We start from the raw sequence: 27,854 nt of genomic DNA, 5'->3' as shown, positions 1-27,854 counted from the left end.
AAAGCCTATATAAACCAGCTGCAACAGATGCAGTTTGACACAGAGTGGTATCAATCCTTTATTTATAAAGTGGAGTGAGGCTAAGGCCCCGGGCCCTACCGGACTCCACGGGGAGCGGGGTGGCAGAGCGGCCCGAGGCCTGGCTGCTGCGGCAGCAGGACGTGAAGAAGTCCTGGACGTGGCGGGAGAGGAGCAGGCGCCAGGAGCCGTCGCGGTCCCCCTGCAGGATGGAGTGCACCACCAGGGGCAGCGCCCGCTGGCAGAAGTCTGCCCGCACCTGGGGGGACACGGGGGGGGGCGGGGGGACAGAGCCTTACTGGGGCTCCTACAGCTGTGGCTGGACGACTGAGCTCCCAAAGGGTACAGTGATGCTGCACGGTGTTAGGTTTTATTTTACCGATGCTGAGATGGTAGACTTGGAGGGACGGTTGTAGATCTTTGCAACAACCGTCCCTCAGTAGTAGTGAGTACTCTAGGGGAAGTAACTATTCAACAGATGTACTATAAGTACTATTATGCACTGTAATACACTAAACATGAATAAACATTTAAACTGAATATCTGCAAGAATCTCTCTATCTTATCTAGTTCTTGACTAATAAGGTACTTTATTATCAAAGAATAAGTAATGGTGAGATGAGACTTTTCTGTATAGGATTCACCAGCATAATAAAATGACTTGAAACAAATCTACAATGTGGATCCCAGACCTCAGGGCGACCCTAAAGTGGCCCCTACGAGGCTCACGTCCTGGTACTGACCAGACACAGCGGCCGGGACAGCAGCAGCACGTGGTTGCGGACCCCTCCGCTGTCCAGCAGGGCGGCACACAGGGTCTTGAGCCACCGCTTGTGGGCCCCCGTCTGGGGAACCCACAACCCCTGGCTCTCCAGCAGCTCCTTGGACTCCTCCGGACCGACCTCTGTGTTCCCGTCCTCCAGCTGAACCATGCACACGGTAGGGCACACAAATAAAGACCGTCGGTTCGACCAACACAACGTCCTTTTTAATCGAAAAGTCAAACAAGCCTTTCGAGTTTTTATTCCAAAACTAACCTGAACAGTTTGGGCAGCTATGGCTGACCTGAACAGCACACATGCTCACACATGAACACATGCACACAGACCACAGCACACACTTTGACCTGGCTGTGCTCTGCAGCATGCATTAAAACAAACAGCTAATGGGTTTTATTCAGTAGTAACAGCACGGCGTGGCGGTACCTTCTTCTTGGCTGTCCTGAAGGGGTTGAGGTAGGCCAGCATGGGGTCCTGCTTGTCCTTGTGCTGCTCCCAAAAGTCAGCCCCCGACTGAGTCCCCAGGATGCTCTTCACACACTGACCTGCGGCCTTCTTCACCTCAATACTGGTAAACACACACGTACACACACACACACACACACACAAACCCACGAAAGCATGTGAATAATAATGCATTACATGGATAGAGACAAAAAACGTCATTGACTTGATAGACAAGTAAATCAACAATCTAATTAATTGGGCAACACTTGTTGATTTGACTCTTTAATCCTGTACCTGTGGTGAGTGAGGGCGTGGTTCATGCAGTCCAGCAGGATGTAGAGGCCCTGGGCGTGGCTGGAGGGGAACAGGGTCACAGCCCGGGTGTAGAGGGGGTCTCTGCCGTGCAGCAGGGCGATGGTGGACAGGTCGATGGGACCCAGCTCTCCCAGGCAGCTCCCTGCCGCCTCTAGAAAGGTGAGGCGGGGCATGAGGAGATCCAACTATTGACCAGGGACATTTCCCTGGCGATACAGGCCCGTATTTTTATCGATTAAATGCATGATGGAAATGTTAATCATGCAACTTCTAGTCTGAGCTGACGCCTGAATAGAAATCGTCCATGAAACTTTGTACCGTGTTATTCGATTATATCATGACATTTCAGTTTATTTCATCATTAATTATTCAGTCACAAATAAAGTTGAACAACGGGCGAAGTTTGCGGTTGGTTATCAATATCTCCTATAGATAAGACTGATTGCTGATTCCAGAACAATGAAGTACACTAAGAGTATTTTGTTCAGGACCATAAAATGTATACAACTATGTATAGTGCAAAGGGCTTGTACGTCAGGATGCATCATGGGATATCATGTTTGCGACACACCACTATAATGTGAGGTCTCAAGAGAGTTAGTAGTACTGTAACGTAAATGTACTGTCACCTAGGCTAATGAAAACTTGTAAGACTCACATGAGAAGCACTGTTACAACATATATAAGTCTCCCCATAATGACAAATCATTTCACAATGATAACCAACATCTATACAGACGGCCAGATGGGGTACCTAGGATGTGGGCTCCTCCAGGGTGGTTGGCTGCTACCTTACACAGGTGGAGCAGGCTGAGGATCAACTTCACCAGCACACTCTCTGAGGGCTCCTCTGGAACCAGGACACACACACACACACACACACACACACACACACACACACACACACACACACACACACACACACACACACACACACACACACACACACACACACACACACACACACACACACACACACACACACTTCAGGCTTGATGTAGGTATGTACAGCATTGAGAAACAGTTTACCTTTTCTCTAAAATGTGTTGCTGTTTAACTGAATTATCCTGCACTAAATAAAATAAATGATGCAAATATAACTAATAAGTAAGATGTTTGCAGAATGATGGTTTAGGAAAAAAATTTATTCAAATGTAGTTGTGTTTTGGTCAACTTCTTTGCAACCCTAGCAGCCTCCAGAGTTCCTCCACCCCTGGAGCGTTCCTCACCGTGGCACTCCTTCAGCAGCTCTCTGATGGCGGCCTTGTTCTGCCTCAGCTGTCTGCTCAGCTCCTTCAGACCCTCCAATCGGGTCAGCGGCAGCGTGTCACATGAAGTCACGGACAGGAAGTGCTCTATCTCCTGTTGGAAGAAGAGAGGCAAAGATGGACCCATGGCTTATAGTAAGCTACCTGTGGTCTTAAGATACTAGAGGAACCTGGGAACTGGTGATCCATGACACAACGCTGCTGGAGGCTAGTGGGTAGCAGTGGCTCAAAAGGTAGAGCGGGTTTTCTGGCAACCCGAGGTTTGCTGGTTCGATCCCTGGCTCTGCCTAGCAGCGTTGAGGTGTCAGAGGCTTCGACCACAGTGGGTATGAGAATATGTTTATGAAGGGGTTAATGTTAGGCAATACTTGTTGAGTGCAGGTCTGAAAGTGCTATATAAATTAACTCCATTTATTGGGGATCAGAGAGAAATCAGACGTTCGAGAGCCCTTAAAATCATGAGATGGTGGATAACTATGGATAACATTTTATAAATGGAAGTCTGATGATGGAATATCTACACTCCAAGTACTAAAATATACATCATGGTATTTTGTATATGTTGTGTCCATGGCAGTTTGAGTTACCTGTCGCAGAGTGAAGGTCCCGGAGCTGTATTTCAGCTCGTGCTGCACGGAGCGCAGCTCTTTAAACTCCCCAGGGCCGTCGGGGAAGGGCTCCAACCTGCAGATGGCGCTGCGCAGCTTCTCCTGGTTCTCCACCACCAGGAACCTCAAGAGGGAGAGAACCTAAAGGGCCAGAGGGGAATAACATCTGAGCCGAGGCAAGGAGAACCTGCTGTGACGAACACTGCTTGAAAAAAACATTATTTACCTCTAGAACATTCAAACGAGATACCTCGGTTACTTCTTTTAAATCACATCTTAAAACCCACATGATGTGGTCTTTTATTTAATTTGAATGCAGCCTTTAATCTGGTTTGTTTTCTGTCCTCGCGTAATAATGTCCTGCTTATGTAGCTCCATTGTACTAATTCTTAATATTCAAGTGATTTACATCAAAAGATGTCCTTTATAAATAAAACGTATTATTGTACTATTATTACCATGAATTCCATGCAGTTAAAAATGCGTATTTCAAATTCAAACTATTCCAACTATCGCATATTTTTAAGTATAAAACAATTCACCCAACATCATATTTTTTAACTGAAACACTTTAAAAGAAGAACAATGTCTGAAATAGGTTTCAGACCAAGCGTGGGGTTCCTCACCTGCTGTGAGATGGCCGGTCGGCTGGTCACCTGGGCCGTGAGAGTACCCAGGATCACCTGCAGGTGGCATTCCAGAGCGTCGGGGCAGAACTGCAGCGCGGCCCGGCACACCGCGGCCAGAAGGTCACAGCACAGCAGCAGGCTGCGGGTGGACACCTCGTCACACTGCTCCGGACTACAGGAGAAGAAACCATTGAAAGGCAAGTTGGTTTCAATAGCCCCCGTCAAACACAAAGGCCGTACACAGGGCTTTACATAGGCAGGGATCATGTGCATTAAATATGTTTGAAGGAAAATTAAAACCTTTAAAGTATAAGAAGGTTTAAGAAGAAACAAGAATGTTCTGTTGTCAGTGGATATCTTCTTTTTTAGTAATGTTTATGAAGCCATTTTGACCATTTTCCTACAGCCGCAACATAATCTACTCTAACCCTCCAAAATGAAAGCGGCCTAAACCAAAGCATTTTTTTTTTACAGGTCACAGAAAAGGTAGGAGTTAGGCATGCTCAGGGATGACTACAGGTAGACTGTGGGCACGGTGTTCGAACCAAAGAACCTCTAGGTGGTGTCAAGCACCGTAACCACTAGGACTACACAGCCCCTTACAATATAAGGTGTGTGTGAATCCATCAGTTACCACCAACGTTTGGTCCAACTTTACGAGAAGTCTGTTTAGGCGTGTTTCTTTCTGTACGAGCGTGTTTCAGCGCGTGGTGTAAACCCCACCTGCTGTTGAAGTGGTGTATGAGCGTGTAGATGATGTCTCTCAGGACGAAGGCCCAGGCGCCCCCCAGGCCCCCCTCCATCTCCCCCAGCAGCAGGCCCACCAGCAGGTGGTACATCAGCAGGATGCGGTGCCGCTCGTAGCCGTTGGTCGTCTCCACCGCCTTCTCACACAGCGCCAGCAGGATCCTCTGGATGGAGATCTGGGAGGAGCCAGCGCCGCGGTTTGGAGCACGACGAGGTGGACGAGGAAGGGGAACACATGGAGGAGGGGAAGAGGGAGGGATTTCAGTTTTGTATATTTGAGGGTGTTTTTACGGATATAGATAGTTAGAAGACAAGGACGGACTACATTTTAAGTACTTCCTCTGGCAGTAGCTTTCTAGCTAGAGACTAGATAGCTTATCTAGCAGTAGCCAGATTAAAAGTAATAGCAGAAGAAACAGTGCCCAGAAAAAAGTTATGGACCAATTCACATCATAAAAATTAAATAAAATAAATATTATAAATGACAAATACATTTTAACTTACAAAAGGATCGAAATACTGCACGCAAGTTACAGAATATCCATCCCTTCCTGGGGGCCGACATGGTTTTGTGAGTACACCATATTTTCCCCCAATGAGGGATGGCTCTGCGGTCTGATGTCTAACCACTACCTGCTCTATAGGGACATGTATCTGTATTCACTGTTAGTCATTTTGGATAAAAAACGATGCCTGAATGAGTATGTCCGGTCTTACCGGGTTCTTGGACAAAATGGCGACCAGTGACTTATGGTTTGCGCCGTGACAACGGCTGATGTAGTCCAGCGTGGCTTTGATCACGTGGGAGCTGAAGTAGGGCGGGTTCGGTGCAGGATCCAGTTCACTAAAAACCAACAGAATCGATGTTGTTAAGACTTGGAGTGGGCACTTTGGCTGCAATATATGGACGCCGTGTGCATGACCGGTGGTCATTCACCCTATGAACCGCTGGAGGTCCGCCCCCTCCTGCTCCCCCGTCCCGGCCCCCTCGTACAGAGTCAGCAGCAGCTCCACCACGATGTGTGCCAGATTGGACTGGATCAGGCTGTCGATCCTCTGTGGGTGACAGCCAGGGAGACAAGAGTTCGATGCACTGCTCTTGCAAAGACATACGAGGTCGAATCGCAGACAGACACTCTGCCAACGGATGATTAATCACCAGTTCAGGTCACTCAGTTTAATATGAATCACAGAAGGGCATCTCTGAACATTTTCAAAAAACATCAAGAGACCCACCTCCTCCTAGAACGGCTGTACTGCTGAAATGAAACATACTTTGAAGAGTATGGACAATCTGTCTTTAATTAAGAAAGTATTTTCTAGAAATGTAATATCTCTGATGCATCATCACTTTGGTGATAAGTATGACATCTATTTCAATCTAATGGTATATTTGATGTCTGCCGTCCGAAGGGGTCGTGTGATATGCACACGAGTCCTGTGTGGGCGGTTTGACAGCCCGGCACCGAAGCAAAGCGTTACATTGACTCAAATACAAAAAGGAGTCGGACCTGCTTCCCCAGGCAGCTGCTGTCCTTCAGCAGGTCGTACACCTTGGTGGCCCTCCCCCTCTGCAGGGCCACCTGGGAGTCCTGGCCGGACAGCACGAAGTACGGCAGGATGTTCACCATGATCCTGGGGAAGCAGTCGGCAAGCAGCTCCCTCCAGTCCTTCCCCAGCAGGCCCCCGATGGACCTGACCAGCTCAAAGTCCTCCAGGTACACCAGGTGGGGGATGAGCACCTGGAAGGAGGCGCTACAGGGGGCCGGCCAGAAAGGGTGCAAAACAACACGACGGGCTGTGAGGATTATTCATGCTGATGGGTGCTGGGGGATTTAAGATACTCGACAAAGTTAAGGTACAAATCAACATTTAGTAAAAAGCTATTTATTTTTATATGAATACATGCAGTAAATGAAATCATGAATTATCAATATGCATACATTTTATGAATATGAATATGGAAAGGATATTCCCCAGAGTTTTAAACAAAATCCAGTAAAAAAAACAACGCAAAGCAGCAAAGGTGTAATCAATTCTGATGAGAAAACAATGCAAAAAAAACAAGCTTCCATTTGACCCAGCCAATCCCAAGATGCTGTCCAGGGGCAAGGCCCCCCCCTGTGAGTCTGGGCCACTCTCCCCCCTTCCTCACCTGTAGAAGTCGTGGAGCGTGTCGTGGCCCAGCAGGGCGAAGGGGAAGGACTCCAGGTTGTAGCGGTCGTCGGCCTGCCTCAGTCCCAGCCACTCGGCCACCAGGTAGTACAGGTGGGAGCTCACAAAGCCCTTCACACTCCTGTAGCCCAGCGCTCTGGACACACTGCACAGCACCTGCAGGGCAGAGGGCCAGCTTAGATTCGATGTACTGAAGCTCACATTAAATGCATAAATCATTTAAATATGAATAGAGGAACAACATTTGCAAAACATTGTATAACCGAACAGAAGATAACGCAATTTTTTTAGGGGGTACAAGATGACATGAAGTAAAAATCATACCAAAAAACTATATACAGAAATGATACAAAACAAAGTATTAAATAGAAAAAACGGCCTAAATTAAGCATAAATCGCTGACGGCAATCCCCACTTAAATACTTGTATTCATCAGTATAAAGTGGCATTACAACCACCCTGAGTCAGTCACACCATTAACGCTCAGTTGAGGCCCTGACCTTCTTGATGAGCTGATCCTCGATGTCGTTCTCCTTGTGTGACTGGAAGAGGGCGAACAGGGCCTGCTTCTCACACACGGGGCTGCAGCACAGCACCACCGACACACACTTCAGCAGGGAGGCCTTGCGGTTGGACGCCTCGTCGCGCAGCTCCTCCGAGGGGGCGCTCTGCTGTGATTGTGTGACCAGGGAGAAACGCACCGATATGAGTGCAAGCACAGTAGAGCTGGGGTTGGCAATTTTCTTTCGAATCGTTTATTTTGCCAACAGCATAAATAAAGCAAAACCTCGGACAAAAAATGACAGAAATCCGATGTATGTGGGGCGAATGCAATGAATGGATGGGTATTTACTACAGGCCTACCTGTCTGTCTACCTACCTATCCGGCAACCTCAACACATTGATGCACTCGATGGTGCATGACTGGAATCATCCACAAGGCTAGACCTTTTGCTAAAGCTACTCCTGTGTTTTGGGGAAGTGACTTTGGAGGGAGAACTAAATGGAGGGGTACAATTTTGAGCTTACTCTGGCTGGCTTATAAGCCTACCCTAGTTTTATTAAATATGATGACTTATTAATGATGTACAATTCACTAAGACTAATTTTCAGCAAGCTGCCGAGGGGGGAGGAGAGGTGACCAGTAAATGTCTATTCTTACCGAGAACCTCATTCCCTCCTGAGCCTTGAGGTAGACTCTCTCAAAGGCCTCCTGCTGATGATGCAGTGGCAGCATCCTCCTCTCTGGCTGGCCAGCTTTCATCTCCACAAACAGCCTTGATACAGCAGGGAGAGACGGTAGATCATCACAATTAGGAATCTTACCAATGCAAATATAACCCAGGAGCCACGACCCTTATCAGTTATTTAAGAAAGGACAGTTAATGTATTGAATGGAGAAAGATGATTCATATACCGGCAGTCTAGAATACAATTAAAAGACAAGTCATGGATGAGATTTAATTCAGTGTCGTCCAATAAATCAAAAATGCAGGTATCAAGTGTTGCAGACACATGTGCTGTAAGGTACCAACCTCTCCACGGACATTGCGGCCAACATGCGGACGTGGTGGTGGGCGTCGGCCAGGTGAGAGGGCAGCAGCACGGATACAGGAAGCTCCTCCTCCTTCAGGTCTAGGACCGCCCACTCACAACAAGGGTCAGCCTGACAAGAAGGAGCATAGGTTTAAAGAAAGAAGAGGGAAATAACGTATACAAACAAAGGGAATATATTAGGAAAGGCTCCGCCAGCTATCACAGTGTATTATAACACTAAGAATGACTTGCCTCCAGTAAAGCAACCAGGCATTTCACCAAACCAGTACGCACACCCGCTGTGCACTTCCCTGTCTGGGCCAGGATGCTAAGACACAGCAAAACAACAGCATATCAACAAACAAGAAATTAACAGAAGAAAAGAGTGTCCCCTTTTAATAGCAAAACTCTTAGAATTCCCCCTCAAAAAATAGGGGAGGTACAACTGTTTAACCCCAAAACCCAAAGAATCCAACTGAAATAAATCACACCCTTCCCGTCAGGCCTTCCTCCAAAGCCACTTGCCCAAAAGACGTGACTAACTCGCCAGCTTTAGCAATAGATCTGCCTGGCCTTGGGGAAAAATCAGGTCCTGTGCAATGAGTGCACGGGCAGAGGCTGCTCAGCTAGGTAGACAGACAGGTGGGCCATCCAATAATTTCATATGGGCCGAATTAAATGATTGGAAGGGCTTATTACAGGCCTGTGACAGCCACACACAAATTGTCTTTTTTTTTTTAGTTATTGATTGCTGGTGAGATGTCAAGAGAATTTCAACAAATAGGACAAATAATACTCAAAAAATGAATAGCCTACCCTTGCTTTTAGGCAATAATGGATCAAACCCTGTGTCTCACAACTATGTCTATGAACTGTGGCACTCACCAGAAGCCAGAAATGACTTTCAGCAGCATACCCTGGACGTGGCGCATCTCACTGGCCGGGTGGTGGGTCTGTCCCAGGCACTGGACGGCCGGTAACAGCCCCAGCAGCACCGTGGCACAGACCTCCTGGTCCTGGCGGTAGAGCGAACACAAGTCCCTAAGGACACAAAAACACGGAGACACCGTTGTACACGGAGAGATCCCATATGCATGTGTGTCAGCCGCCACTTTCTCTCGGAAGTAGAGAGAGAGCCAGGTTAGTTTGCACAAACAAAAACATCTTCTGATATGTTGGCGCAGTGCATACAGAAGGTATACGAATAATCAATGAAGACACTTAAAGGGGACATATTATACCACCAGGTGTGAGTGTGATTAGCCTTACAAGCCGTTTCGAAAATCTGCCCAATATGACATCACTAGTGGGTGTGTCCACCTAGATCTGTGCTGGATATATCTATCTACCAGCCTACCCAGTGGACTGAAGTAAATGTTGCTCATCTATCCAGCACAGATCTAGGTGGACATGCCCACTAGTGATGTCATATGGGGCGGATTTTCGAAACGGCTTGTAAGGCTAATCACACTCACACCTGGTGGCATAATATGTCCCCTTTAAATTCGGATAAAAGAGAACAGAAAAAATTCGAACAGTCATACTAAGAAGTGTGTGTGCGTGTGTGTGTGTACGTGTGCTTACGCCAGGGGCCTGAGCAGCAGATCCAACTCCTCTGGAGAGAGCGTGTCCTCAGCGGGGAGCTTCTTCAACAGGACCAGATACTGTTTGGAGAGACACATTCGCTCTTCAATGGGACAAACCCATCCATCCCCGTGTGGTTTTATGAATTTCATGGCATCGTCATTAAAAAAGGTACGATATGCAACACAAATGTGTTTGAAATGTGCTGCATAACACATTCTGTCACGTAGATTGTCAGTGCAGCAGCGATGTGACGTGTTTCTAGCGAACCTCGCATTTGGAGGATGAGGTGTGGTTTGGAGAGAGTACTGACGGAGTAGAGGTTCTCTTTGGATAAGCTAGTACCTTGTACCTTTATATATAGTCTTAATGACATGATGGTGGTCTTCCCCTTCGTCCCACTAGAACCGCTACTATATTAATATATAACTGGCGACAATTGGCCGATCATAGTCATCACACCGCTAAAGGCTGCCCACCATGTTGACATGCAGTGCTCTGCTGAAGTCCACGTGCTCCAGCAGCTGCAGCAGCTTGCGCCGCACCTCCTGGGGTTTGAACAGCAGGCTGTGGGCTGGCTGGACCGAGGCACACACACACAGGAACTCCAGGAGAGCCAGGAGAGCCAGGTCCTCGCTGGCCAGATGTTCTTCTGCCAAAAGGCTCTTTGCACCTGCAGGGGGAGAGAGTCCATGTAGTTAAAAATAGCTTTTTGTTGGCTATCAAATCAGCAAGTGACATAAGATGCTGTAGATGGAATCACTCAACTGTATTGAACTATTCCTTTGGTTTAACTTTGTTTTTTGTTAAAAAGGAAGGACTGCATTAATTACTCCATGTGAAACACAACAAAAAGAGACAGAGAGAGAGTGTCCTTGTAGTTCAATCATTTTAAACTGGATTTGGGATTCTAAAGATTCATATCGGGGAAACAATTTTCAGAATTTCCTGATCACCCACGCATAATTCGACACCCATTGTGTCAAATTACATCAGTCATCTAAAATCCTCACTTCTACTGCTGCTGCTTATAGCCTACCCCACATCAGGCAGCCATGCAGATCTGGTTTGCCTGAATAAAATGTAAAATACTGTACATTTGAAGTTTGACAGACTATCACCGCAACCAATTACCATATAGAGAGGCTATGTTTTGTTATATATATCATCATAAAAGCCGGTTAACGAATAAGTCATCCCTGCCCCCCTTCCTACCCGGACCACACGGCACCACCTCAGCCCCGTCCCCGTTGGCCCGGTGGGGTTGGTTGGTGCTGGCGTGAGGCACCTCGTCGTCGCTCAGCAGGTCAAAGTGGTCCACCGGTGGCGGCTGCTGAGTCGGGACTGCATCCCACTCGTCCTCCAGCATGCTGCGCTGGTCTTCGACATGTGCGCTGGCTGTCCTGGAGACACTGCTCAGCTGAACCAGGGGAAGGGAGGGTTAACTTAACGGGGATATGTTACCTGTGACCTATCCTAACACCGGCCCTTAAAAAATGGAAGGGCTGGAAGGCATTATGTAATTTATTGGAGGTCACAAGATGGACCAGTGGTACTCTGAGGGAACATTTTTGCACAAATGACTCAAGGACACAGAGTTTATTTCGTGGTAGATGGATCTGTAGCTGTGGTCACTTACCAACAGCTTGCAGATCTCTGCCAGTTCAGTGAGGAGTCTGGCAGGGAGGATGCTTGTGAAAAGTCGGAAGGAGATGGAGGAAATGTGGTCCTGCAGAATGGAGACAAATGTATTTTTTGGAAATAGACCAGTGACCACTCTGAAGAATATAAACGGTGCTCTGCAGCCTAATAAAAAACGAGTTAAGGAGTAAACTCAGTCTGACCTGGGCCTCTGGGCTGGCCGACAGCGTGCAGAGCTTCATCACAGTCCTGAGCGCTGCCATCGTTCCCTCCTCCTTCATCTTCACCTTCACACTTGAAACAAAGTCGCTGACCTCCTGGGCCAAGGCCTGAAAGGATGAGTTGAAGAACTGAATACTTTTGGATCATCATATACAAGACAAGATTTTCAGTTGAGTACCAAGGGAATCTTCATGGTGAAATTTTTGTGACTTTCACACGCAAGATGAGCTTGCCGAGCATTATTGTCACACGACCCAACCCATGTTTCTTAATATCTCATAAAAGCCTACACAATCCAGTTCAACACAGATCTATAAAATACTGCAAAATACATCTGGGCATGCTTGCAAGCGACATTAACCACAAATAAATCACCATATTCCCTGGCTGAAGAGGCAGAGAAATATATACACAATATATAGCTCCCAATACCGTGAGACTGAGGCTGATCCCGGCTGGGCCCCGGTGGGAATCAAACCCCTAACCCTGCCAGCCGTCATGCCATTCTCTTCCAGCTGAGGGCCACCATACGGTACCTTGGCCTTGATGAATAGCGGGGACTTGAAGGCCTCCTCCTGGCTCAGGGCCCCTGTGGAGACGTAGCCAGCGAGGACCCCTGTCAGCAGGGTCAGGCAGCGCACCAGGCACTCGGGAGCCGTGGTCGGGGACTGGGAGAGACCGGGGGCCACACCAGGGTGTTAGGGACATTGTTTGCAGGCGCAATCATCAGAGTCAAATGACAAACAACTAGGGCTGTGCGATTAATCGAATTTTGATCACGATTTGTATTTGTATTTATTTTATTCCTTAAATGTTACATATAAACAGCTGGATTCATTTTTCTACATTATTTTCGATCGGAACAGTCTCTATTTGAAAATGTTGGGTATTCTATTAGGGCGAAATTTCAAAGTTCTCAGTTACAAAGTGTTTTTTGGAGAAAAATCCAGAATAAATGCATCATGTAATGTTTTCAACCTCAAAAATCGAGCAGCCCTACGAACAACTACTAACGGCCACTACTCACGTTGGGGGAGTAGCAGTTCAGTAGGTTGTCGGCCACGGCCAGCAGCGACTGCTGCAGCCTGTCCCTGAGGCTGGGGACCAAGGGGAGCTGGCTTGGGGCAGCGGCAGAGGCCAACGCCACGCTCTGGTTGTTAATCCCGGTGGGGGCCTCCAGGCTGAAGTGCTGGTACAGCCGCTCCAACTCCACCAGGGAGGGGTCTTTGGGTTCTGGGGAAGCCTGCTCTTGGGTCAGGATCCTTTCAAGGAGGAAGAAAGGATAAGTTAGTGGCCATTAACTTATCCCCTCATTGATCATTATTAATCATCGATCATTCTCAGATTAAAACAGTAACATGTCAACGGAGATCAGAAAATAGGCCCAGATCAGCGGTGAAATCCAGTTCAGATCAGTGATTTGTGACGAGACGGAACGTTTTTAGAATGTTGAAACACAAAAGTTGTAATTGTCTTACCTGTCTAATCCTTCTGAGGCCAACAGACAGGTGAGCCCTGTCCTTGTGTCTTTCAGGGTCAGGGAAACCAGGACGTTTCCAATCAGGTTGAGAGAGAAATCACTGTAAACAAGGTTAAATAAAGACACTCTAAGTAAAGGTTCACAGCGTAAGTTTGGAGTAATGGAAGTGTATTGGCGTTAATCGTTGTAGAGATTGAAGACATTTTAATTGTATTCCCAGACATTCGGACCAGGGTCCCTGTAGTCCAACCTATGAAGCTAAAACCCGCTCCTACCTGCAGATGATGGGGTGTGGCTTGACACTGTCATCCGACTCATCGCTCTGGTCTGACATCAGCAGCCAGCCAACGAGAGCCTCCTTAAGACTCTGGGACCCGGACCCATCCACATCTGAGCCTCGCACCAGACGCTTGGGGACGGCACACTTCAACAGAGCCTGGGCCAGACAGACGGCTGCACTCCTGGACAGGCGAGGAAACAGAGGACAGCAACATTAGGGACACATTCATGGAAGTAGGGGTGTGAGTCTATCGGTATCTCACGATTTGAATTAGATTCTTGGACTCCTGATTTGATTCCCGTTTCCAAATGGATTCTCGATTCAGTCCATAGGGGGGCTAATTGTAGGATCTATATTTTAAATAGTTTAATCAGCAGGTGCAATAATGTAAACACGGGGTGTAACGCTTGCTTTCTCTATGTTAGGGTTTTATTTCACCAACAATGGTAAGATGGCATCGATTACTATGTTGACGATCATAAAAGACATATTACCATGTGCAAAACTAAAATAATATGCGTTTGAGACCATGTGAACAAAACCAAAAAGACTCACTGAGACGGTTTGCACGCCATGCCAGAGAACAGCTTCCAGGACTCCCTATCCATAGACATCAGCCCCGCCCGGATGATGGACGTCAGCAGGCCCAAGCTGAGGGCCTCGCTTTGCGGCGAGCCGACCGCTCGCAGGGCCAGGGTCCACACTCGGCCCCACAGCCTGTCCAGCTCCGCCCTGGACTCCGGGGCTCGGTCCGGGTGGGCGGCCGGGCAGGGGGCCAGCTCCCTGAGGCAGCCCAGCACGTAGGCGCCCCTCTCGCCCCGGCGCTGCTCGCCCAGCAGCTGGCACAGCACAGAGAGCAGGGGGACCAGCTCGCCGCCCGGCACCGTGGACCGGTACTTGGAGAGCAGCACCGTGGTGATCTGAAGCCTGGTGCAGGGGACAAGAACCAAGGTTGTGCGACGCAACTGTGATGCAGAGGGGGGTGTGTGTGCTCGTAGGGCTAGTGCAGGTGTAGCGGTTTGGCCTATCGGGCTCCAGGACCTGGGTTCGATTACCCGATGTCCACTGACTACTTGCCGGCATCCGTGAGCGAGATTCCTAACCCTAAATGAGAAGTCCCTGGATTGCGGTTGCGAATGCTTATACAATACAACGCAGAATTGTATGCACTCAAATTGTTATTTCTGTTCTAGTACTCAGCCCATGGGGAGTGGGGCGCTCACCATGGTATGATGTCAAAGTCACTGTGCTGGGGTTGAAGGTGGTCTCGGAGGACCTCCCAGCCCAGCTCGATGCGGCGCCGCTTGCTGGGAGTTCCCTCTGTGGCACCAGCCCTGGATCGGGCGGGCAGCTGGGTCACCTCCAGCACCTGGACGCCCACGTCTCCAGTAAACAGCTGGAGAAACAACAGCGAATGGAACGAGTTCATTGTCTTTGACTTGTCTTAAACTGCTACAAAAAGAAAAAGCACTGTCCCACAGAGACAACTTCAGTGAATGAAGTCCACGAAGAACATTTGTATGTTCAATAGAAGCTGCACACACAAATAATTAATTATAGTCTTATCGAGCCATTATGGGAAAACTGTGTTCCATAATTAAATAGATCAACTGGTTAATAATTGTAAATCCTGCCATCCATTACCTGGTGACAAATGTCCGCAGTGAGCTCAATGAGGTTGTCTTTGACAGCTATGTGTCGGGTGCCAGTGATGTACTTCCCTCTGCTGCCTATATGGCTGATTTCCGAGACCAGCTCGTTGTACAGGTTGTACAGAAGACTGCGCCACCTGTTCCAGTCCTCAGCATGAGCCCCTATACCGTAGGATTTTACCCCAACAAGACACAAGCTTAAGTGATTCAAACAATGTGCATCGATTTTGAAGCTAGTACACTGGTTTCACGATACAAAAGGACGAGTGTGTTATTTCCTTCTGGAACAAACACATATTCTTCTTTGATTAATTAAAGTCCATAATGTACGACATGCTTAACGGTTTCAGATGGTCGGTTCTGTACCCGTCTCCGGTGTCTTGGCTCCATTGGGGTGGTGCACGCAGAGCTGCAGGTTGAAGAATTCCACCATCTCGTCTTTGAGGGCGGAGCTGGGCCTCATGTCCGCCCACACGTAGAGCACGGAGGGCAGAAGCTCCTCCCCTAAGCCGCACACCCTCATCCGGCAGTTCATGGCGGCCGACCTCAGGAAGATGTTGAGGGCGGACACCAGGTGCTCAACCACGGCCAGGTGTTTCTCTTGCCTGAGGAGCGGGGAAGGGGGGTTCGGTCAGACTCATGGGGAAGGTATGTAATACCATTCTCTCGTTTAGATTAGTCATGCTCAGGCAACATGTGTTAAACTCTTCTGCCAACACAATAATCCAGTGGGGCCACAATGTTACGTCATTACATTATCAACTTGTTTAAAGAGATCACGACTCAATATACTCTTTGAGAGTCACATTATATATGCAAGGTGACTCATTTTCAATTAGCCTAAATCTACCTTCACACCAGGGATTCTAACAATGTGGGCTCTGTTATAACCCCATTTCCCTGCCCATTTGGATTTGGCGAATATAATCCAAAGAAGGTGCTTAAAATGCTTAACCTTGATGTGCCACTTTCATGTAAGCAGTGTTCAAAATCAAACCAATGAGTCAATACAGTCTAAAAGGGCTTCACAGGCCACATGACATGACCGTTCCTAACGCTAAGCCCACTTAAGGGCAAGGAAAAACATCCAAAATGATGAAGGAGGAAACCTCGAGGAGGAACACAGAAAGTGTGTGATCCTTGTGATCCTTCCTTCCGGGGATGGTTCTACTTTAGTTTCCAGTTTCGTTAAATTTAGAGCACTATTTTTGCAACAAGGTTACCTGACATTGAGCAGTGCTTTGGAGAAGAATCTGAAGAGAGTGCTGTGGAGGCTGTCAGTCTGTAAGCAGCAGCCCTGCACCACCGTGCTGATCACCCGGCTCACCAGAACACGGTTGATGGCCTTGGAGGAAGAGTTGAACAGCCCACAGAACAGCTCCAGGAGACCTAGGGACACGTATGAAGATGTACACAAACAGAAAACTAAGACAAATAAAACCTTTGGATTTTATTGAAATATCATTTCACAGCACTTCTTCACATAGAGAATCCATTTGTTAAAAAAAACATTACATTTGATTTATAATTAAAATGAAATTAAATATTACAACGATTGTATAAATAATGTCCTTAATCAATTATTTGGTGAAAACAAAAGCAATGGAAAGCTACAGAAGAAAGATACCTTGGAAAAGTCACCTGTATGTGCCTACTTTCCTTTAAAAAGGCATTACAATTAATTAATTCAATTTATTTGACCATTAGCTACAGGATTAATCAGTGGTGAATATAGCCCACTGACTTTGCCACTGCTGGGTTGTGACATCACACCAGTACTTCCTGACGGAGAGCACGTCCTTGACCAGCAGGCTGCTGTACTCCTCTCCATAGGCTGAGCAGCTGTAGGAACTCTGCAGAACCTCCATCACATGCCTCAGCAGCTCCTTGAACTGCAGCCGTGGCCCACCTGGAAACACACAGGTAGAAAACATGACATGAGAAATGTTAAGGAAGAGACCCAACTTTACGCTATCCTTAGACTCATTTTCACCTGGTTAAATAAAGGTTAAATAAAAGTAAAATACACAAATAAACTTGATTCATAAGTACAGTTAAGTTTTCAATAAAAAAAAAATGGGTCCAAAAATTGTATGTATATCCTTTTATTAAAATAACAATAATAAAAGGGGTCTCTCGTTTCCTCTTACGTTTGTTGGCACAGCGAATAAAGTATTTGACCAAGCTACACATCTCGGCCATCTTCTTCTGCCGTGTTGCGAGTGTGGTGGCCGAAACCGTGGCTTTACTTGACTGGAGGTGCTCCGTTTCCTTCTGGACGTAGCGCTGCAAGAACCTGGAGGCACATAGAAAAGGGCGGGCCTCATTCACCAACAGTGGTTGAGCTGCGTTTTTCCAGTTCATAAATCAAGGTCAATGAAGGTCATCTAATTATTTGTATTTACCTGTACATTGTGCATGCTTATTTTGTATTATAAAATAGCAATATACTACAAATCTTGACATTAATTTTTTTGAACATACACAATAGCACAGTTACAACATATCTTGAAATTACCTGAAAACAGAATCCCAGGAGAGTTGCTTTGAGCCTTTGGCGGCTTTTGGTCCTGAGGTGCGATCCAACTCCTGCACCGTTTCTGGATCTTTGAGGAGCCTTCTGAAGCGCTCCGCTTCTTTCTGTAGGGGATAAGACAGAGAAAATGAAACATAGGGACTTAACGGGAGTGTGACAAAGATTACTATGGAATGCATAATAAAATAAGAAAGAAAACATATATTAAAGGAATACATTATTCAGAGGCATACAATATATTCAGGTTACAAACAAAGCTGGACATTTGGGGCAATAATGCAATGATCTGCAAATGATCTGACCTTTCTCTCTGTAGCTTTGTCATTATCCAGCCCCTTACAGCAGACCAGGAGATCATGCAGAACAAGGCTCATTGCACCACGTTTCCTGGTGTGAAAAAATATTTAAAAACAATGTGCAGGATATTCATTGGATCAGACAGTTTATTATGTAAACAGGGGGATAATAACATGATTAGTCTTACCAATGGCTAGTACTGTGGTATGCTGGCTTTATAACACTGGTGACATTGTATAGTTGTGGCTACCATTACTAAACGACCTGTATCATTACTGCAGGTTGAAAACTCATGCAAATTGTTAAGTTTGTGTTGACGTTACGTTTGCAGCTCATTTTATTTCAGGCATATAGGTATCAATACAATGTGTACACCTACCTATGATGGATACGATTATGTTCTTCTGTATAAAAAGTGCTTTGCTATCCTGTCAATCGCTACAAATGTATTTAATCTTGAGATAAAGACACAGCTGTAGCAGCACCAGCAAGTATGGGCTGTACGTTAACGCTGGCCAACTCAACACGCAGGAAACTCCCGCCCCAGTACTGTCAAAGAGGACACATCATTTCCGGGTCAGGAGCCAATCCGGAAACGTTTAGCTGCGACGTTACCACACACTTATCAATATTGCATATCATTATACAATGGTAAAATACTTTCGGTATTTAGATTTACTTTGATTGAACCATGGTATAAACAAATTAAAGCATATTCACATAGATATGGCTTAGGTCATTTACGTTCAGAACTACGATACCCAGAATGCCCTCTTCAAGTAATTTCATGTTCCGGGTTGTGAGTCCTCAATTCCCCGCCTTTTGAATACCTCTGCTTTGGATATAGGCCGTAGCGGAGAACATAATATCGGTTTTTTACAGCGGTTTCGCTATCAGAGAGTCCCTTCATCTTTATTAACGAACATGTAACTTCAACATTTGCATTCCCCACATCTCTGATCGCACCATGCTGCTTCCATCGGACGTAGCGAGGGTTGTTTTGGGTAGGTCCTGTCCGAGCAAAGCTCTAGACTAGGTCGAGACCTTGTTTCAACCTCTCTCACACAGGCCGACCAATTCACCGAGTTTACTTTGACTCTATGCATGTTTTGGGTTTAACCACAACCGTTTGTGACATGTACTTGCCAGCTCAGTGATAATAGTGCTAATTCATTGTTGACTGTGCTCCTAGGCTACCTGCAATGGGAAGGCTTGTCATCTACAAGTCAAATATTCATAAACGAAAGCCCTCATTTGAAGGAGTATGCTGAGCACAGCACAGAGGATGGAGCTATTCCTGCTTGTGTATTTGTAAGTAGGCAGTTGAATTATTTTGAAATGATGAAACAAATTGTTTACGTCTTGCAACGCTATGCATTCAAGTCTTGTTTTGATGATGGCTGACTTTCTCCATAATCTATAATTGTTATTACAGTCTCTGTGTGGGAAGAACTTAACAACCATCTTGAATGAGTATGCGGCTGCTAAAGCAAAAGGTAAAGGTGTATGCTTTTTATAATGCTTATGTTGTTTATGCTAATTTAATATAATTCACCTTTTTATATATTTTAACAGTGTCAAGTCTCCAGGTATTGGTCATAATCTGCCTAAGTCTGTGTATTTCATATATGTCCATGGTATTATGTGATAATTTACACATGGGTCTTGAATCCTCTTGTGAGTGACCATTTGTTTACATAGTAAGTGTGATGGGGTTGCCATTAATTCAGTGGACACACACAATTATGTTGTGTTTTGTGAAATATTTAGTTTGCCATGATTCCAAACAAGCTCTAATCACCATGAAAATCAATCCTTGTTGGTCAAATTCTCCCACAGAGACCAGTCACGAAGTGCCTGTCATGATGACCTCTCTGTGGAAAAAGTTGGATTTTACACTAAACCAAATCAAGTAAGTGCATTTAAAATTTTGAAATTAAGATCAATCACCTCTTCAAGTAGGATTTTTATATTTATATAATTGTATTTTCTGAACTCAGGTCATTGCAAAACTCTCCTGCTATTTCAGCACTTCAAAGAGGTAAGTTGTATTTATTTACCCCGACGGCTACCTTCTGTGTCTTTTTTGTTTTCAGTTGAGATTGGGAAAAGCTGAATCTGAACTGATAAGGGTGAATGCTTCTCCAAACTGTCGTTTGATTAGCCTCTGTTGTCCACAGTGCGCTCGCGGGCCGGTTTGGCAAACATGACGAGACAGCGGTCTGTGACCATGACCCCGGCCAGCACCGTGCTTTGCTCCACAGCCCCATTCAGAGGCTCTATCAACACTAGCATGACCAACACCCAGATCAACAGTATCACCAACACCCAGAGCCTGCCTAGCCCCTCCACTTCTGTGGTCTCCCTGAGCAGCACCCACCTACAGATCCAAGATGGTGGAATACTCAGTGTGTCCAGTAAGTGTTTGAGCTGGCTGTTGTTTAGTCGACTTTTGTCTTTTTAATTGTCTGCCCAAAAAGTGTGTTTATTTTGAAAATAAAAAGTTTATCTTGGTATTTCTCTACCTTTTTTGACACCGCTGTTAAGAGATGTGTATGGTTGAGAACAGCACCCAAGCCTTTAGTTTAGTTTGTCAGATTTGCTTAAAATATTTTGCTCTAGTAGTGGGGAGGGGGGATATTTCCATTGATTCATTTTTATGGTGTTATCTGAATTACAGGAGATTCACCGATGCAAATCCCAATCCCAGTCCCAGAACCTAGACTAGCCCCAAGCACAGTCTCTCGAGGGGGCAGAAAATGGTAAGAATAGTTAAAATGATTAAAATAATTTGTATTCTACTAATTCTACATTTTGCTGATGGAATTGACAATGTTCAAGCAGTATGCCAGAGCATGTCACCTGACCCCTAAACGGGTTCACTTGATCGCAGGGACTTCCCCAAGAGGAGAGGCGGGGGTATAGGTGGTGGGTCGGGGCCCACTGGGAGACCCTCCACATCGGTCGGTGGCTCGGCGGCCGAACAGCAGGCGGACGAGGTCGTGAACGAGAACTTCCCAGTGAGTGAATCTCCTGTATGATAAGTTTGGTTTGAATGGAGAGCCAAATGTATTAAGTTTAGGATAGGGCACCGGAACTCTGGATTTCTATTATAGTGTGTTATGTTGTCCTCTGAGAAAACTCAGAATGAGCAACCTTATATTACTGCTGCATGTTCATATATTAGCAATTATTGACGCAATACTTCTGTTCTGTCTCGGTCTTCAGCAACTTGTGATCCAAAACGCCCGGGAGAAAATATTATCCGACACGTTTTTACAAGAGAAGCTGGCTGAAAACATAAACAAAATCCTTGCAAGGTAAATTTGCGCATGTTCACGTACAAACATTTCTGGTTGGACTACATTTTGCCTACAGGTTTCTCCTTTTTGTTTTTGGCTTTAAACTACGTAACTCAACACAAATACGATGTTTGTACCGACAGTGATCCCACACCCCAGACGTCAAAGGTATCATGTGGCACAGTGGAACCAGACCCATCTATAGATGAAATCCTTGGATTACAGGTGAAGATCATCAGCGCTATTCTCAATCTATGAATTGACATATAGTGGATCCTAAATTTAACCTTCTTGTGGTGTTACCGCTTGATATGGGAATAGAATCTCAAGTATGTTGTATACCTCTGTACAGGGAGAAATCCACATGAGCGACGATGCCATCCACGACATATTGGAGCAGACTGAGTCAGACCCAGCGTTTCAGGCTCTCTTTGATCTCTTTGATTACAGTAAGCACTTATCCCTGCCTTTGCCTCAAATCTACAAGCTTATACAAATGTATAGACACTTATATTTGTTTCATTCTTTTGTTTGTTTTGCAGATAAAGGTAAAGGTTCAGATACTGAAGACATGAGCACTAGCCTTGAGGACAACAATGCAACTGGCACAGCACCTGATACCAGGCCTCTGATGACTGAAGTCAACCCAGGTATTAAGTGTTATGATATATAATATACGTATTGTATGAGTAGTTCAACCTTGCAACCATGCAGTTAAGGTAACATTTCAGCCATGTCAAAAACATAAGTGAAAAACTCTTAATAAACATCAGAATTTACATCATATAAATTCTGTTTTTTAATGCATGGATGAATGTACGTTGAATTTTACGTCCACATTATTCCATAGGTAATGCAACAGGAGGAGTTTTAATTGTTTCCGATGCAACCGCCATATCGGCAGACAAGACGGCACAGGAACCAATGACCAGGAAAACCAGGAAGTCCATTGTTCCCTGCTCTACAAAAAAAACAGTCCTTGTCCACAGAGGCAGTACCTCTCGACTTGTGAAAAACACTCCTAGGCTGCTGCAACCAGTAGTCTCCTCAACTGTGGCGGTAAACTCAAAGAGGACAGAAAAGAAAGCTGCGCTCACTGTCTCTGAGGTGGCCGTACCAATGGACATCGATGAAGCTTTTACGGTCCCTGCCCCTCCTTCAGATCTCTCATCTTCTCAGGCTGCGGCAGAGTTAGCCAGAAAGGTCAGCTGCACTCTGATCCCCTCCCTGCCTAATGCACAAACCGTAACAAACTCAACAAGCAGCAGCATTGGATCTGTTGCATTGGAAACCACGTCTTCCTCCAACGTGACTCTCATCCAGAAGGATAAAGCACCAAGTTCTTCAAAAAAGACTAATTCCAAGGATGTGTATAAAGCACAGGCACCTTCCAGTTCCTCTACAGTTCCTTGTCCTCTGCTCAGTATGGCGCCACCATTAGCACAGCATTCAAACAAAAATCTTTCGCCAAGTATTACCCTACCCCCTCCCATAGCCTCTGCCATAGCCCCCATAGCCTCTGTCATAGGCTCTGTCTCACCCACCCTGACCTCAGCAACACCTATTTCCACCTCTGTAGTCCCAACTCTTCCTAGCCCACACATCAATAACCAAACCGACCCACACAAACGGGAGGCCGATCCCAATAACATAGTTTCCCTCAAAATAATCATCAGCGATGACCAGATGGAGACTCCCCCTCCGACTAGCAATATCTTAAATCAGGCCATTTCCAGTATTTCTGGGGACAAAATACCCACCATTTTCCTCTCCTCCCCGGCTAATTCCCCTTCTAAGTTCCCGGTCGGCCCACCAGGCACACCGCGGACCAACCAGGAGGAGATCATGCAGGCCGTCAGCAGCCTCCAGAGCTCCGAGGTCTTCCAGCCCGCGCTCGCCGAGGCCCCCCCGCCGCTCAGTGGGCTGGCCCAGCTAGCACCCTCACCCTCTCAGGGTCAGCCCAGCTACATCATTCAGCTGCCTGTGGACGCTGCAAACCCGGCCTTGCCAGGGGCCAGCTACTTCATTGTGACCGACCCCGGGGCCACACAGGATCCCCAGACCAGACCACTGCTGCTCCCCGCCGGAGTCTCCCAGGGACAGCCGTTGCCTGCCAACCAGTATGCTGTGGCTACGCCGCCCCGCACGCAGGGCTACCCTAGTGGTGAGAGTGACTGTTTTTCAGAAAGCTGGGTTCTACATTGTGTTTTCAACTGGTGTGGTCGTCATATCGGCACAATACATCATGCATATACCGTATTTTCCGCACTATAAGGCGCACCGGAGTATAAGCCGCAGCAGCTAAATTGAATGATGTGTACATATATAAGCCGCACTGGAGCCCGCCGCTTAAAGGTGGGGGGGCGCGGACCGGTCATAGAGCCCATAGAGCCCAAATTGGTGGACTGTAACCTGAAAATCCATAGATTTAGGAGGTCCCCTAGTGGCCGTTAGCTGTAAAAGTCCATAGATTAGCCTCACCGTTATATAAGCCGCAGAATTGAAAAATGGGAAAAAAAGGCGTGGTTTACAGTCCGAAAATTACAGTAATCTGTAGGTAATCACATTTGCTCTGATTAAGGTTCTTTCTATTTTCATGTTTAAAGTAAATTATCCTCAATGTGGACGGGTCAGTCATTGTCTTGTGTTCTTTTATCTTTTTCAGGATCTACATTCTTCTTGCAGTCACCAGGTCGGCCCATGATGGTTCCCTTATCTATGATAGGGCAAACTAATGTTGGAAAGTTACCGTTGGTCTCCAATCAGGTAAAATTACTTTAATATATTCCATCTATTGTAACTACTAGTGCTGTCAGTTTAACGGCGTCAACGCAAACCAATTTTAACGGCGTTAATTTTTTTATCACGCAATTAACGCTCTTTTGGCTTGCCAAACTTCGGGAGGGGCCGCTCAGTTACTCCCCTCTAAACAAATTCGACTTGGTTGCGACGTTGCGTCTGTTGAGTGAGTGTGAGGTTGCGGGCCTGGGGGCACAGCTTTAATAAACGCAATATTGTTATCCCACAGTAATCAGCCCGACAGCCCCGAAACGTTAACAGCCCACCGGGAATTCTCCCGACTCTCGATTACCACTCCGCCGTGTGTGTGTGTGTGTGTGTGTGTGTGTGTGTGTGTGTGTGTGTGTGTGTGTGTGTGTGTGTGTGTGTGTGTGTGTGTGTGTGTGTGTGTGTGTGTGTGTGTGTGTGTGTGTGTGTTATTCGATAGCCTGGTAATGTGTATAGGCCTACGTACGGTAGGAATATTCATGCTTGTTTCCCATCTTTGCTGAGCGTTTTGTTCGAAAGTTCATTGATTTAAACAAATAAAAGCCTGGTTTATTGGCGTTTTACTATAGGCCTACCACTGCGGGTCTCTCTTCATACTGCCCTTCTCAACACTCTGATCTCTCTAAAAGGCTCGCAGCACGAAATTAAGGGATATTTAGGATAGAAAAAAAGCACTAATTGTAACTGTTGCAAGCAGTTAGTAATTATGATATCCATTAGCAGTTATTCAACCCACTGCCATTGTCTTTTCAGTTTGTTGCCATACCAAGTCCAGTGGCCAAGCAGCATCCTGAACCAGCCAAACCCAAGGCCCCTACTCACAAAGCAGCACTTAAACCACCCACCATCTCTAGTAAGTTCCATCTTACCACTGCAGTGTAATCAAGTTGTGCTAATAAACTGCAGTAGACCTGTGGAAACTCTGTTGCGCTCTAGTGACATCTCGATCTACAACCCAACTACAAGGAGAAATGCAAAACAAGTCAATGTTCCTCCCTCCAATGGAACGGCTCCTCTGCACCCAACCCGCTGAAGCAGTGGAAGGGGAGAATTGAGGATAATGACTTGCATCTCATTCTCTTTTCTCCCTTTTTATTCATAGAAACGGGTGAACAGAAGGTGTCTAAGGGCCAGCCCACGGAAAAGGCTGAATCGCCGAACGCACCGGACGGCACGAGCCCCAGTCATAAGAGGATCCTCCGATTTGATTCTGCTCGGGTACCATCGGCACCTCCACCACCCCCACCCCCGCCATCCCCGCCACCAACCTCAAACACTTCCCCCTCATGCCCTGCCGAGCAGCCTGGTAAGGTTAGCCCGAAACTGGTTCAGAGACTAAAGCCAGCTATCCTTGGTGGAGACAGGGCCAAAAGGAGGATAGCGACAATCAGGTGTACGACTGAAGCACAGGCCAAGTTTGCCATATCTGAGGAGACGGAGAATAAGCTGGATTCGCAGCCACAGCAGCAGCGGGAAAATGTAAAAAAGACCTCTCGCAAGCAAGATCATAAGGTCCAAGTCACAACGACTGCTGCCGACCAGACTAATATGGCTGATGTCACAGAGCCAGGACCCGTGAACGAGACGGAATCAGAGCGGTTGAAATCCAAAGAGAAGAGACGGAGCAGCAGTACTAAAGGAAATCCAGCACTGCCCAACGACTCGCATGATGTTCAGGGCTCCACGTCATCTGCTTCTAATTCTTCCGCAAAAACTAGCAGCAGGAAGGATAGTAACGGGGGTCCCCGAAAAGACCCCACAGATAAGGGTCCAGGAAAGTCTCGTGAGGCGCAGCCTGAGAAGAAGAACGCTCCAGAGCCTTCAAATGTGAGGGCAAACAAGGAGAATGAGAAGGCACAGGGAGACGGCGCCGAGCACCACCCGGAAGTGGAGCGAAGAGCGGCGCTGCTCATCCTTCCGGCTGCCGCCCTCCCGCCCAAGCCGAGCAAGACCAGCTCTCTGAGCAAGCAGGCTGCCGAGATGCTGCAGGATATCCAAGGACTCAACCCGCCCACAACGCCAGCCAAGAGGACCACTTCGGGCACTGCAGACACTCCCCTCAGCCCCAGAGCAGGTCGCTCGCGGGAAGAACCGACCGATGGTATCAGGACCCCAGTCAGGCAGAGGCTGCTCAGAGATGGAGAGGGGACACCCAGGCGCCTGATCGCGCCCGGCACGCCAGATCTCCCCACCTGCAGTCCGGCCAGCGAGGCCGGAAGCGAGAGCAGCATCAACATGGCGGCTCACACACTCATGATCCTGTCGCGCACCGCCATCGCCCGGACAGGCAGCCCGCTGAAGGACAGCCTGCGCCAGGATGAGGTGGGGGAGATGTCTCCCCCTTCGGCCAAGCAAGCCAAGAAACGCAAGCGGACAGCCACGCCATCGAGTGTGGCAGGAAAAAATGAGCCCAAGTGTTCATCAAGCAGCAAAAAGAAGGAAAAGGTAACACGGTTGTAAATGTCCACACTTATTGAAAGATTTTAATATTGGCTTTTCATGTAAACATACTTTGTGTTCCATGATCAGCAATCTTCCCAAAATTGTCAGCACTGTGGGAAATCAAATTCCTGTTCAAATAATGATCTTAATTCTGACTCATGTTGCTTATTCTTCAGAAGCAGAAGAAAGCTGTGGATACATTCCCGGATGATTTGGATGTGGATAAGTTCCTGTCTTTACTTCACTACGACGAGTGAGCCCTTTCACCTGTCGCCAGCCCAGACATCCGGAAATAAACTCTTACTAAGATTACAAGCCAGGAATAGATGAGCCATCTGCTTTACCAGAGCCTACAGTTTCTTTAGCCTTGCCAGAGTCGTTGTAAGCCTAATGGATATTTTGTCAGTTCGGGATTTTTCCTCTGGCTGACTTGGGTTGTGTGACCAGGCAGTAACTGTGCTGCAAGTGTGTTTATTTGTATTGTTTGTTTCCATGGCCTTGGGCCCTCTTTTACAATGGCTTTTTTTTATAATGTTCAGAATTATTTGATTCAGAACACATAGTTTTGGTCAATATTTGACCTCATTTATAGTACTTATTTGTGTGTTTGTGTGTTTTGTTCGTTCCTTCACAGCAAACTGAATTGTAAGAAAATCGAATTTAACATGTCATCATGCTCTAATTTCTGAAAGGAGTAAAGACTACTGTTATTTGGACAAATTAAAAATACATAAATGGGTATATTTGTACAATTTGTCTAATTGTGGAGGAAAATTAAGGTTTGAATCATGATACAAAATAATTGTCCTGTTCATACCTGCTTCCTCAAGCTTTGTTCTAATATTATTTAGAGTTTACTTTAATAAAACCTTAAAACTGTCTTTGTCAGGGCATAAGTCACGTTGACGTGAGAAATGTAAACTGTCAAAATTACCTGTTTTTATAAACTACAAACTAGAGAATTATTTAAATGCATTTCCTTGTAGAATGTTACATTTAACAGATTTGTAATGTATTTATAAATGAACAATTTAATCTTGCGTTGATAATACTCAAAAAGCATTGAATAAAAAACTGGCGGTTTAGCAAATCTGGCAGCCTCTGATTGG

General features: G+C 46.4%; 2 protein-coding genes across 5 annotated transcripts in view; one reads left to right on the top strand and one right to left on the bottom strand.

The window, feature by feature from the left end:
* The window catches only part of atm (ATM serine/threonine kinase), a 36,902-nt gene extending 18,128 nt beyond the window's left edge, over positions 1 to 18,774 (bottom strand). The window contains exons 1-37 of one of the 4 annotated variants that reach the window (XR_009529635.1): positions 18,594 to 18,774; positions 18,220 to 18,304; positions 17,900 to 18,021; positions 17,532 to 17,677; positions 17,126 to 17,290; positions 16,605 to 16,770; positions 15,748 to 15,986; positions 15,374 to 15,543; positions 14,953 to 15,125; positions 14,285 to 14,656; positions 13,725 to 13,910; positions 13,448 to 13,549; positions 12,997 to 13,231; positions 12,506 to 12,637; positions 11,951 to 12,076; positions 11,746 to 11,835; positions 11,322 to 11,526; positions 10,586 to 10,779; positions 10,107 to 10,186; positions 9,408 to 9,563; positions 8,775 to 8,850; positions 8,522 to 8,652; positions 8,149 to 8,263; positions 7,487 to 7,657; positions 6,967 to 7,142; positions 6,323 to 6,566; positions 5,749 to 5,867; positions 5,529 to 5,655; positions 4,788 to 4,987; positions 4,062 to 4,236; positions 3,415 to 3,576; positions 2,789 to 2,921; positions 2,314 to 2,409; positions 1,539 to 1,710; positions 1,224 to 1,365; positions 762 to 941; positions 100 to 277 (exon numbers count right to left, since the gene is read on the bottom strand). Coding sequence is in view for 3 of the 4 variants with exons in the window: in XM_060074898.1 (XP_059930881.1) it covers positions 100 to 277; positions 762 to 941; positions 1,224 to 1,365; positions 1,539 to 1,710; positions 2,314 to 2,409; positions 2,789 to 2,921; positions 3,415 to 3,576; positions 4,062 to 4,236; positions 4,788 to 4,987; positions 5,529 to 5,655; positions 5,749 to 5,867; positions 6,323 to 6,566; positions 6,967 to 7,142; positions 7,487 to 7,657; positions 8,149 to 8,263; positions 8,522 to 8,652; positions 8,775 to 8,850; positions 9,408 to 9,563; positions 10,107 to 10,186; positions 10,586 to 10,779; positions 11,322 to 11,526; positions 11,746 to 11,835; positions 11,951 to 12,076; positions 12,506 to 12,637; positions 12,997 to 13,231; positions 13,448 to 13,549; positions 13,725 to 13,910; positions 14,285 to 14,656; positions 14,953 to 15,125; positions 15,374 to 15,543; positions 15,748 to 15,986; positions 16,605 to 16,770; positions 17,126 to 17,290; positions 17,532 to 17,677; positions 17,900 to 18,021; positions 18,220 to 18,291 (5,728 nt within the window). In the remaining variant the exon portion in view is untranslated. The remainder of the gene's footprint in view (positions 1 to 99; positions 278 to 761; positions 942 to 1,223; positions 1,366 to 1,538; positions 1,711 to 2,313; positions 2,410 to 2,788; positions 2,922 to 3,414; positions 3,577 to 4,061; positions 4,237 to 4,787; positions 4,988 to 5,528; positions 5,656 to 5,748; positions 5,868 to 6,322; positions 6,567 to 6,966; positions 7,143 to 7,486; positions 7,658 to 8,148; positions 8,264 to 8,521; positions 8,653 to 8,774; positions 8,851 to 9,407; positions 9,564 to 10,106; positions 10,187 to 10,585; positions 10,780 to 11,321; positions 11,527 to 11,745; positions 11,836 to 11,950; positions 12,077 to 12,505; positions 12,638 to 12,996; positions 13,232 to 13,447; positions 13,550 to 13,724; positions 13,911 to 14,284; positions 14,657 to 14,952; positions 15,126 to 15,373; positions 15,544 to 15,747; positions 15,987 to 16,604; positions 16,771 to 17,125; positions 17,291 to 17,531; positions 17,678 to 17,899; positions 18,022 to 18,219; positions 18,305 to 18,593) is intronic. The other 3 variants (XM_060074898.1, XM_060074899.1, XM_060074897.1) reach the window with 3 other exon arrangements.
* A 224-nt stretch (positions 18,775 to 18,998) lies between these two features.
* On the top strand, positions 18,999 to 27,835 carry npat (nuclear protein, ataxia-telangiectasia locus). Its single transcript, XM_060074900.1, has 17 exons — positions 18,999 to 19,218; positions 19,407 to 19,525; positions 19,650 to 19,710; positions 20,054 to 20,126; positions 20,215 to 20,255; positions 20,395 to 20,631; positions 20,895 to 20,976; positions 21,108 to 21,234; positions 21,443 to 21,534; positions 21,660 to 21,741; positions 21,869 to 21,965; positions 22,059 to 22,166; positions 22,367 to 23,680; positions 24,182 to 24,282; positions 25,057 to 25,156; positions 25,406 to 26,748; positions 26,922 to 27,835. Exons 1-17 carry the CDS (start codon positions 19,182 to 19,184, stop codon positions 27,000 to 27,002), a joined length of 4,095 nt encoding a protein of 1,364 aa, XP_059930883.1. The 5' UTR covers positions 18,999 to 19,181; the 3' UTR covers positions 27,003 to 27,835.
* Positions 27,836 to 27,854: the final 19 nt, after the last annotated feature.

Source organism: Gadus macrocephalus, chromosome 16 (assembly GCF_031168955.1).
Source record: "Gadus macrocephalus chromosome 16, ASM3116895v1".
Classification (NCBI taxonomy): Eukaryota; Metazoa; Chordata; class Actinopteri; order Gadiformes; family Gadidae; genus Gadus; species Gadus macrocephalus.
The sequence above is the reverse complement of the archived record's forward strand: the minus strand, read 5'-3'. Positions and strand labels throughout refer to the sequence as shown.

Bases quoted from the DNA above. Each gene is read 5' to 3' on its own strand.
- npat (XM_060074900.1), top strand. From the start codon at position 19,182: ATGCTGCTTCCATCGGACGTAGCGAGGGTTGTTTTGG. The intron at 19,711-20,053 runs GTAAAGGTGTAT...ATTCTCCCACAG, and splicing joins TGCGGCTGCTAAAGCAAAAG to AGACCAGTCACGAAGTGCCT. The intron at 25,157-25,405 runs GTAAGTTCCATC...TTTTATTCATAG, and splicing joins TAAACCACCCACCATCTCTA to AAACGGGTGAACAGAAGGTG.